General features: G+C 38.7%; 1 protein-coding gene across 12 annotated transcripts in view; it reads left to right on the top strand.

Moving 5' to 3' along the window:
• ROBO2 (roundabout guidance receptor 2) overlaps positions 1-12,322 on the top strand; it is a 547,539-nt gene that overhangs the window by 440,998 nt on the left and 94,219 nt on the right. For all 12 annotated transcript variants that reach the window (XM_048494577.1, XM_048494572.1, XM_048494575.1 and 9 more), the window contains 2 exons: positions 7,474-7,705; positions 11,186-11,310. In XM_048494577.1, the coding sequence (XP_048350534.1) occupies positions 7,474-7,705; positions 11,186-11,310 (357 nt within the window). The remainder of the gene's footprint in view (positions 1-7,473; positions 7,706-11,185; positions 11,311-12,322) is intronic.

Genomic DNA, 12,322 nt, shown 5'->3' with positions numbered 1-12,322 from the left:
TCTCAGCCTCTAAATGAGTAGTTCTCTGTCCTTCAGACTGTTTCCCTACGGAGAGAAAAAAAGAGCATCACAGATGGGAAACATGAGAACTATTCACTAAGGCAACACCATACTAGAAGGGATTTAGGATTGTTTATGTGTGTGCGTGCATGCGTGCGTGCGTGCGTGCGTGCGTGTGTGTGTGTAAGAGGAATTCTGCTATAGGGATGGAATCAATGAAAACTGCATTTTCATATGTTGATTTAAGACAAGCAGTAGTTAAATATATTAGGGAAGCTATTACATACATGTAAGAAACAATACAGCAGTATAACATACAGCTATGGCTTTCTTTAAGCATTAGGTCATCCAATATGAAAACAAAGATTCACATTTAGATTTGTCCTCCTCAGGACCCATGATATGTCTTCCTCTAAGATAGCCCAGTAGGATTTGTGCAATGAGACCCTGTACTTCCAGTTCAGTAGAACTGCCACAAAGACAGGAACAGAGGATATAGTTTGCTGATTGGCTTCGTGGATATATATCCTTGCTAATAAATGAACTGAGCTTTGTATAAATGCAAATTTCATTAACCTACAGCCTCCAGCTTAAGTGGGGGAATATTATTGTTCTAGTCAGATTTGAAGAGGTGTATAGAAGCCACAAACTCAGCTGAAACACAAGGTTTTTTTTATGTGTCACCACACAAAGAAATATAGGGAGAAACTAGATAGTATTCAATGAATAGAATCTGTTTTTCCACTTTTTCACAAAGAGAAGGTTTTCTACAAAGCAAAGCAAAAGTTATTATGATTACAAGAGAAGAAAAGCAGTGTCCAATACCAACTGAGCCACATACAATACTCACCAGAGACATATGAAAATTGCTTCAGAGATAAAAAAATAAAAGGAAGAGAAAAGCCAGAGCAGCTAATTAAAAAAGTTTCCAACACCCAGGACAAAAACAGTTAATTAACCAGAGTATCCAGAATAACATCCATATTATCCCAAGAACAAAGCCAGGACTATTAACATAAAGACCCAGTGCAGCTAGCTGACAAATGCCAGATGAGTAATGACACTTTGTTTTAACCTTTTGCAGTCTGGAATTTGGTTTGGCATGTGATGGGCAAAACTGTTGGCATTCTGACTGCTGGCAAACAACCACCTGCCACTCCTACTTTCCCATTTTCTCTTTTATTCCTGTTAATAGTTACATGAAAACTTCATATCCTCTGTTCTAAGTAAGAATTCATGAATGAGGGGGGGGAGGGAGAAGTTCCCAGTTAATTATGGTATTTCATAATGTTTAAGGACCTGACATGGATGGCTAAGTAGGGTCAGCTCTGGTTAGTGCTTAGATGGGAGACAGAGGGATACCAGGGTTCTATACAAAGCAAGGCAATGGCAAACCATCTCTATTAATCTCTTGCCTTGAAAACCCTACGGGGTTGCCATACGTCAGTTGTGACTTGATTGCACTTTATACACAAAAATAATGTTGATGAAACAGAAATATGCAAGTGTTTTTGAACACATTTAAACACCATTATCAGTCAGCAAGTTCCTATGATGCTGAAAAAATACTACTGCATATCTTCATCTGCTGGCGTTATAACTGGAGAATGATCATGCTTTTGAAATATATTCTCATCAGTGTATCCATGCTTTTCATCAACCATTCCTTTCTCTGTGCAAAATACCCTTTGTGTTGTCTGAAACATCACAGTCAATTGCAGTTAAATATACACAGATCTGGATTGTCATTGGCATCATGCCTGTGCCTCACACTTTCCTTCTCATGCAGAGAATCACAGCTAAGAACCTTTCATGCTTTTCATGGACTTTTTGTTGAGTTTTCATTGAGACAGCAACACTGGAGCAAGCATTTAAAAATGGATTTGGCATGTTGTATCTCTGCTGTTTGTGTGTACATTTTCACATGGGGACTATGAACAATGTATTAAAGCTACAATCAGTTGAGAAGAAAGTTGCACAAATCCAACTTGTTACTGGGCTCACTATGTGATTCCTCCTTTCTCCTCCTGTCTCAAAGACACTCACAGCTGAAAAGCTCTGTTTTCTCATTATATATAAGAGAAAATGTGCAAATTATCCTGAGTTAGTTTTCCCCAACTGGATTTTTAATCCAGAATTTTATTCCGAATTAGAATCCCAGTGAGCGGGGGAAAGGTTAACACATAGGCTTGTTTTCATACATCATGGTTAAATGGTTCTTAGCTGTGATTCTCTGCATGAGAAGGAAAGTGTGAGGCACAGGCATGATGCCAATGACAATCCAGATCTGTGTATATTTAACTGCGGTTGACTGTGATGTTTCAGTGTGTCCTGGATTTTATATCTATTAACCGTTATAGTTTCAGATCTATCTGTGATCAATTCTGCACAGCAAATTTATAATGGGTTGCAGTCATGATAAATAAATCAATTTCCCTGTTTTCCTGTTCACGTGTGTTTTGCGCAGGCAGTGATTGTAGGCCACAGAAACAATCCAGGTTGCTTTCACGCCTTCACACAGAGATGCTTCCCTATTTTTTTAAATTTCCAGCAAAACATGTGTAGCTACGTAGGCAGAGGTGGGATTCAGCAGGTTCTCAAAGGTTCCATAGAACCTGTTGTTACTTTGTCCTTAGTTCGGAGAACCCTTTGTTAATCCCACCTCTTGCAGTCAACTGAAACGAGATCGGCACATTTTGTTCTTCTTCTTCGAGTCATTGGCTGTTTGTGGGGTTAGGCTAATTTTGCAACAGAGTGTCTTTAGAAATGGGGGAGGGGCAGACAGTGGCACAAGAGCAGGGCAAGTGGGTCTGTGTGTGCACAAAGGGGGAAGGGAGGCATGTTTGGTGGTGAAGTGGTTTTTCCCCCCTAAGCTTTACGTAGGTTGGGAAGACAGAGGCACCTCCTTAGGCTCCGTGCTCCCCCCTTCACCTGGATCAACCCTGCTCTCTCCGCAAGCTTGTGGGAAGGGTTTACTTTGTCTCCGGCTGTCCTTGGCCCCCCCTACTTCATTTTTGTTTTCAGGGCCACCTCTCGAATGGTCTCCCTCTGTGCCCGGGACAGGGACAATCCACCTTGCAAACCCTCCGTAATGCAAAGCCAAGATAAGCAAAGAGAGGAGAAGGGTTTGCAAGGGGGAACGTGACTGTCTTGGTGCAAGCCGAATTACAGTTTGTGGGAAGCAAGCTCCATGTGTGAATCTGGGGAGATTTATGATTGCTAAAGAGAGTAATCCTAAATGGACCTACTCAGGAGCAAACCCTATTTATTCCAGCAAAGTGGGTTTTTTTACAATGCTGCCTGTTTTTGTTCCTATCCTTACAATAGTTGGAAACACATCTCTTTGCTGCCCCCCCCCCACCCCCACTTCAGTTTCCTTCCCTTCTCCAGGGGATTTCCAGGGGCCGCTTTCTGCCTTCTTCCCCCAAACATTCTTTGCATTCGTATAATGCATTCCTAGGGCTTCGGATCAACCAAAGTGGCTGCTTCAGGAAACTGAGACTGTAACAAATGGGTTGTTTCCATAGGTGCTATAAGGTGCTCTTTTTTATTTAAAAAACATACTTTGGGGCTCTTTTTTTTACTGTAATTGTCTTGCAGGGAACTGGGTGGCTTCAGGACTTCTTTTCTTCCATTTTGCATTCTGACAGAAATGCTGCAGAGAGTCCAGTCCTAACCAGCTTTGCTCCATGAACAGACAGATTGATGCTCAATTCAACAGTGGGACTCTGCTTAGAAAGGCACTATTAATGTTGCAGCCTAGACAACAGACATTATGTCTTGGTCAGCTGGGGGATCTGGAGTGAGCTTGCATATGGTCCATTTTATGTAGATCACAGATGAATTTCTCTCTCTCTCTCTCTCTCTCTCTCTCTCTCTCTCTCTCTCTCTCCCAAAGGCTTGTCTAACCTATGTTCTATTGACTTTTCCTTAGCCTCTTATAATTCTACTCTGTAAGTAATACATAGGTAAACAGAAGTGCAGTATCTAATCCTGATTAACTTATTGTGCTACTAAAGAGATAAATATACATGGCATAAAAGGTCAGTTATGGGTCAAATAGTTTGGAATAGTCTATGATTTTAGCTGCTTTACTGTTTCAAGAATAGGAGTAGTTGTTATTCTACACCTTAAGACTAATAATTTATCTGGCAAACTAAAGAGGTCAAACATACATAGCTGATTCTAGCTTGACTTTGTATATCACCTATACCTAGACTGCTGCACTACCCAATAGAGCCAGGGAAATATTTAGCCAAATTATTTATTGTCTTGAGGTATTTATTTTATTTATTGGATTTGTATCCTGCCCTATCCCCGCAGGGCTCAGGGCAGGTATGCTGTTGTAACATCAGCATAGCTAGTACACTTGACAACTAATGTCTATGATTGGCTTTCTTGTGAAGTTAAGAAGTCAGCATGTTTCACATAGTAGACTTTTATTTCTTTAACCCAATGGATTACCTTCAAACCACAGCTCACACTGTTCTAACTATTGCTCATGATACCTCAGCAGCCATACCATTGAATTTCTGGCTTCTTGTTTTGGAAGCATCTACTCAATCACTGAACCACTCCCCTCTCCCTCACCTCCAGTTCACAGTTCTAACATTCTAGTACTGATAATCAGTTCAAAGAGCAGGATGCATCAACTACACTGACTAGGAGAGAAATGGTTGTTAGGGCTGACAAATGTCTTTTGCTTTGTCCATGGGATAAAAACAGCCTTGAAACCCGCATAGAAATTGCCCACATTTTACATGTATATATTTTCCCTCAAAGGCCTCTTTTGTGTTATGTAGCTTCCTAAGGTTGCCACTGATAGCTTTGGATAAGCAAGTAGAATAGCATTATGCTCAGCAATATTTTTAAACAGGTACATAGTTCATCCAGAGTTATTATTCATTTAGAAAGCTGTAATGATTGATGTCCAGTTTCCAAACAATCATTTTGGAGACTGTAACTATAGACAACATCTTTATTGTCCCCAGAAGAAGGGGTTTTTTTTGACACATAATGAAAATATATTTAGAGTTGCCTCTTCTGAAGAAATGAAACATATTAATCAAATATTCAATAAAATGTTATCAGTGTTCTATGAGATACTTACTGCTGTTGTATTTTACTGCAGTGACATCATTTCCCTATATGAATGCACTGTGACATTTCTGCGTCCCAGTGGTACTATAACCCTTTCCATTCATTGCATGAACTCTGAAATACGTAATACTATAGCACAGTCCACAATCAAAAAGAGCTAGACCATGCACAATTATGAATTGTTTTACAGTTGTTGCTGCAACAGCATAAACCTTTTTACTGTTTAGTTTACAAATCCCTTTTCACAGCTGTGTTCTGTTCTCTCTCTATACCCTGCACCTTCCAAACAGCGCTTGACTGAGAAGTGCAAGAATTCAAGCTGATTTGGATTTGTCTGAGTCATGGTTCAATCCTGTGCAGAGTTACTCCAGTCTAAATTCTGTAGGCCTGCACAGTCAGAAATCCTTCCAGTGAATGTTAGCTGGCTGTGATTAATTGGGTGGAGGGGAGAGGACAGATATATTTTCAATCTAAGAAGAAAGTTTTAAGGAACAAGAACATTCTGTAGAAAAACAGGAGGTAGCAGTCAAATCCGATACAAATTAACATGTGACAAACCAGAGTGGTGGACTCTAATCTAGCGAACCAGGTTTGATTTCCCATTCCTACACATTATCAGTGGACTCTTATCTGGTGAACTGGATTTATTTCCCCACACCTACATTCCTGCTGAGTGACCTTGGGCTAGTCACAGTTCATTCAGAACTCTCTCAACTGCACTTACTTCACAAGATGTCTGTTGTGGAGAGATGAAGGGAAAAGAGTTTATAAGCCACCTTGAGCCTCCTTACAGGAAAGACAGGTGGGGTATAAATACAAACTCCTCCTCTTCTTCTTCGTCCTCCTCTTCTTTTTCTCTTTAGCAACCCAGTTACTAGGACCAACTGTTGAGTTACTAGTAACAACAGGATGTTTTGTTTTGCATCTCTGTCTATGTGAGAAGATTAGAGTTCAAGCTATATCTTATAAGTTAGTTTGAAAACACCAATGTATATACGTATGCATATTTATAATTATATTGATATATTTTATACAAATATATAAAACTCCAATTATCTGGTTAATACTGATATCTAATATCTTGGATTAGATGGTTCTTCTTCCCCTTGGCACATACTCCTTCCTTCTATAGCTGTACTCCCCTTGTACAAGCATACAGTCCCATGATATCTGAAGTGATGGTAACATTTTTTCACTGCCTTGACCCTACCTAGGATAGGTAAGGATAATAAAAGTCAACTAACTAATCCATTGTATATCTAATAATAAGTGGACAAACATCATGGCTTTTATTGCTGCATTAATAATGTCATACCATGACTATTGTACGTATGATGAACAATTCAAAGAACTGAGTGTTTCAAAGTAAACACCAGGTTCATAAAGTCCCTATGTCCATAAAACATTTAATTAATAAAACTCAAATGTAGATAAAAACAATTTGTCCTGATTTACTGACTCCCTTCATTTGCAAGCAGCTGCTTAATGTTCTTCTTAAAAACACAGCTTGATTCCTTCAGTATTAACAAGCTTTTATTGTGAATTATGTCCTTCTTTTCATGCATAAATTCCTTCAGAGCGTATCTGGAGAAGTTTTTTAAATGCAAGCTTTACGTAGTTCTAACATATGTTGCAAGATTTTTAACAATGGTAATTTTTGATGAAAGGCATTTATGCCTTGATCTCATAAATTTGGTATCTGTTTCTAGTTTACTTTTCGTAGGTCTCCCCCTTCCTGTAAGAATTTGTTCCCCACTGAAGACATTAATGAACAATGTAAAGAGAGTTTAGTAAAGGTAATTGATATTGGGAAAATGGTTTAGGTCTTTAACCTTGCATTCACTCACTCTTGATATTGCCCAAACCAATATGACTGTAATGTTGGAAAATCTTTGATGAGCTTAGCAAGCTGTCAAGAGTGAAGAAAATCCTCCTTGTTGAATTTTCTCTCCAAGGCTAGTATTAACCACCCAGCTGGCTGTACCTCACATATTTTTATTTGGTACTTATCTTGGTCATTCTACAGAGACACTTTTACTGCTTTTTTTCAGAAACACAGTTGTGTGTTTATGTAAGCACTTCTACACTCTAAACTATAGTCAGCCCTGCTGGTTCTGGAAGGGAGATGTTTGTGTGGCCACAGTGCCATACATTCTCAGCTTTTATTTCATAAAGCAGGATGGATGTACCGCTGTGATCCTTAAAATGGTGTCCATGGGTACTTTATGCTGACTTGTGTGTTTCCTGGTGCCTGTGAGGGCCCCTGATATAATGTAAGACACAGTTGAATTTTCAGTTGTTAATGAATCAGCACAAGGAAGTCAAATTCTTCTTTGATATGCGAGTAGAAATGTTTGTGTTATATCGTTTTAGGTTGATCGCCAATCCCAATTCATTCAAGGTTATCGGGTCATATATCGCCAGACATCAGGCCTGCCTGTTCCAACTGCATGGCAGACCCTGGAAGTTAAAGTTCCCACCGAGCGCAATGCTGTCCTAGTGAATTTGAAAAAAGGAGTTACGTATGAAATTAAAGTTCGGCCATATTTCAATGAGTTCCAAGGAATGGATAGTGAAGCAAAATCTGCCCGAACTACTGAAGAAGGTAAGGAGGACTATATTCAGATATCAAGATAAGCTACAATCAAACTCCGATTGAATATGAACACGCTGTGCACCTGTGCTTGTCTCTGATCCTTCCCACAAAGCTTCCCAGTCTGGACAAGTTCCAGTTCCTCCTATCAGATGAATGCAGGCCCTCAGTGAATTGGAGATTGTTTACTCCACACAAACTACAATTCTAAATTTGAATTAAACTAAAGTTTAGATTCCTGGGGTATCGTAAAATATCTGGGGTATAGTAAAATATCATTGTAATGCCCTTTCTTGAATTAATGATACAGCTACATTTTGAATACAATGTACAATTTTGTTTGCCTACTATCAAAAGGGATATTATAGAGCTAAGCAGGATGCAAAAGAGAAAAGAAAAAAATGATCAAAGTTTGGAAGTACCTTGCATTTAGAAAGGCTAAAGCTTTGGAGACATGTTAATTTAGGAAGAAGATTACTACAAGGTGTGGTGGGGTGGGGGGAGAGGTACACTTGACTGAGGTTTGTAGACCTGTGAATGACGTAAAGAAAATAAATGGAAAGAAATTTGTCTCCTCCATAATACTAGAAATCATAAGTACCTTATTAACTGATTGGTGGAAATAGAGGTAGGATAAACAGAAGAAAGTGGGTGTTTTTTTCATACAAGGCATAGTTAACTTCGATAATTCATTGCCAAATGATGTAGTGATAACTATAGTGGCTAAACAGAACCTCCAAATACAGCATATATGTTCTTCCCAACACTTGTTGCATGGGATACAACTGTAAGGGAAGGCTGTTTTCTTTGTGCCCTTCTTCTGAATCATTTTTTTCATTCTAGTGAGAAATGATGTTGGACTAGATGGATCATTAATCTGACACAGCTGTGCCGACTCAGTGTCTGTACTCTGCACAAAAACAGTCAAGTTAGACAAGATTTCATCTAACAATTAGATAGTCACCAAATAGAATAGAAACATTCCCTTGTAAATTTGTTTGCTATGTATTTATTTAATCTGTTTTTATTCATGTAAAATCAAAAGCTGATAAATAAGAGAGGAAAGTAAAAAAAATCCTCTAATTTTTTTCCCCATTCTAATTCTGTGATGTTCTTAAGGAATGAGTGACATTTTCATTGACAACTCCTCTCTCCCTGTAGAGTCTGTCAGGTAACCTCTTATGATAAAGGCTACTTCTTGTGGAGTAGCGGCTGATTTTCCGTGCCTACAATTATGTTAAACTCACAGCCCATAAACCATTGTGTAGATTAATGTAGCCTTCAGCCACTGTGCCTGTTGGTGTCTTCTTCAGTACAGCAAAAGATTATAACAAATTGTACTGTCAGCAGTTAAATGTCAGGTGCTGGAAAAAAATCCCTATAAAGTATGTATCTACTTGTTCAGCAAACTATGAACTTACATGGAAAAAAATACTGCATTCTCAAAGTGTCCTTCTATGGCCATTTTCTTCAAATCTTAAATTATCTTTGTGATTATTGTGGGTTTATTCATTTGCAGACATAGTTGCAGACGAATAGATTTTTGTATTAATAAATTTTGTTAACTTTTTAAAGAAGAGTGGGCAATCTTTTTTAAAGCCTTACATTCTATACGATGATGCATGCTTCTTCTCTGGGGGAAGATAATGTTGCTACAGAAAGAAATTTAGATTAGAAATACTTTGGAAGTATGGTATGGATTTTTTACTTTTTAATTTTAGAATATATATTTCTAAAGGAAAAAACTTAAAATAAGTATCCAGTATTTCAATGAATTGAATTTTAGATAAATATTTCTTCTGACTAATCTAAAAATCGATTTTACCACAGGTTTCTCTCCCAACCCCCTCCTGAAGTCTAGACATTTGTCGCAATTCAGTATCCATTCATCTCCTACCTTTTTGGCCTTGTGAAAGTAGTAAATGGAATTCTGTTTGGTTGTGTCTGGAAAAGATGAGCAGTGATTTGGGTGCTTTAATGTCTGTGGGAAAGAGCTGAACACTGGAATAATTGACCTGTCAAGAATCAGGCATGGTGTTCTCCACAAGTCAGCAGCAAGGGAAATGAGAAAATGGTTTAAAAATGTTATTTTTCAATGTGGTCCATTTAATAACTGCAACACTGTCAGAGAAATGGTTTAATTTATATCAAGGTGTCAGCTTTTAAAGTGGTATTATTGAACATGGGAAGATAGAAGAGTTAGATTATATAGAACTATATATGCATGTAGATGTGGTCAAACATATAAAATTACCGTGTTTTTTAAAACAAAAATCAAATTCTCAGTTCTATCTTGTAGTCTAAGCAACAGTTCTTGGAGGATTCTGCTGCTTTCTGTATCACTACCCATAATCCAGATACACTCTTAATCTGTATATGAATTCCACTCCATTTTCCTTTTGTTTAAAATTTCTCCTTGGTGTATAAAAAGTATTGCTAAGGAAACGAAGGCAAAAGTTGTGATGTTGCATAACACTAGTATGTAGTTACCTGTGGTGTGAACCGTCTTTGTCTAGATCCTTTGGAGTGTTTTTGTATGTGGTTTTCAATAGTTTTCAAAGTGGTGTTCAACTTTACAAGAATACAAATTATAAAGCAAACATTCAAAAGAAATATCAATAAAACACATGAACCTTCCAGTAGATATAAAATCAGAGGTCTGACTCTCAAAAGCCTAGCTGGGCTAGAAAGTTTTTTTGAAAAAAAAATCAGTTTCTTGAAAGAAGCAAGTAGTGGGACAAATCACTTTACAGCACTATAGACATCAGTTCGCAGATACAAAAGGTGGTAACTTGAACAGAAGCTTGAACAGCTCTGGAGGCATCTAGAATGTACTGGATGCTATAAAGAACTTATAACCTGAGAAGTGTTCCAATCTATGGCCCAGAGACGGCAAAAACGCCATCCCTGGGGAAATGTTCGTACAGGCTGCCCCGGAGTGGTGTGAAGCCGGCGCTTTAAACCTCGCTCATCGAGCAAGGTTTTTGAAAAGCGCCACCTTCCCGCTGGCACAGTGCAAACCTTACCTCTGGGAAGACGCCATTTTTCCCCTTCCCTCCACTCACCGTCCCGTCCAGCGTCGCTCTGGAGGGCTGGGTAACATACCCATGCTGCCCTCCAACCTCCAGGGGTCGGAGGGAGCGTGGGTGTGTCCTTCCAGCCCTCCAGAGCAGCGCTGGATGGGACGGTGAGTGGAGGGGGCTGATGGAGAGGCGACTCCATGTGGAGTCACCTCTCCGTCTGGGGAGAAAGTTGGGGCTGCTCACACTCTGCTGATATTAATCATCCCAGCATTACAAATTAAACTTGTATATGTAACAATGTCCTTCTGTATGAAAAAGAACAAGTCTAGCAGTTATTCAGGTGTATGACCACTTTGAATTGGAACTTTAACACAGGCTTGAACTCAAGAATTTATGCTAAAGAAAATATTGCCTGCAGATATGAATGTGTAATTTTTTTGCATATTTTCAATCTGTTGTCTGATAATAGCTCCAAGTGCCCCTCCACAGTCTGTTACCGTTTTGACAGTGGGAAATCACAACAGCACCAGTATCAGCATTTCTTGGGATCCTCCACCTCCAGATCATCAAAATGGCATAATTCAAGAATACAAGGTAGGAATGAAGTGCAGTGTAGGAAGGAAGTATTTAAAATAAATTGTGCTGGAAAGATATGTGCAGAACTACAGCCAATGAATGAGCTTGTATGACAAAGCAATTGATCTCTGTTGCTACCAACATATGTCTTAGCTCAGCATCATCCATTTTTGTTAGTTTCGACAATGTGCAACAAACATTTATATACTTACAAGTATAAAGTTATGGACATGGTGTGCTTTTTTATGAAAGGAAAAAGGCATCTGCCTGCTATAATGGAAAAGTATGACACTTCTGATGATTCTCGGTTCCATTTTTGATGTTCCAAATTCATTGCCATTGAAGACATCGAAACCACAGGAGGGTTGTAGCTTCCCTTTGAGCTATATTTCTGTTCTAAAAAGAAGTAATTCCCTGTAGGCACACACAACAGTTTGTATTCACACAGTGAACCTTTAAACTTCTTTTTCTAGCAGTTCCTCTTTTGCTGGATTGCCATCTTCTTTTGAACTTTGTCCCCTTTAACTTGGTCCTTGTGATCAGCTCTAGCCTTAAGTGTACTTGCTCCTGAAGCAAAAAGTTAAAAGTACACCATCAACCATTCTTACCCTTGTTAGAACTCAAGCTCACTGTTTTTAACACTATACAGAAATGAACATTAAAGGCAGAGAAATGGAATAATCTTAATAATCTGTTGCCTGAAGCAGCTACGCAGTATAGGTTCATGGAAAACTGGTCCTGCTTCTACTGAGAGCAAGCAAACCATTACTTTAAAAACAGAATCGAAAGGCTCCACTGAGCAGACAGAGAAATCTGAAAATGTCACAGATTATGGAAAACTAGAACTCACCATTTTTGTCTCCAGCCATAAACTACACATTAAAAATCCTCTCAGACTGATTGTTGCAGCCTTCTAAAGATTAGTATATCATGATAATACACAGAGGATGTTAACTGGCATACATTCAGAGCACCTAATTCTAAAATGTTAGATGCCTATATAGAATGTCCATTTTTTTCATGACATTCT

This window comes from Sphaerodactylus townsendi, linkage group LG04 (genome assembly GCF_021028975.2).
Source record: "Sphaerodactylus townsendi isolate TG3544 linkage group LG04, MPM_Stown_v2.3, whole genome shotgun sequence".
Classification (NCBI taxonomy): Eukaryota; Metazoa; Chordata; class Lepidosauria; order Squamata; family Sphaerodactylidae; genus Sphaerodactylus; species Sphaerodactylus townsendi.
This window is presented reverse-complemented; position numbering and strand designations above follow the sequence as displayed.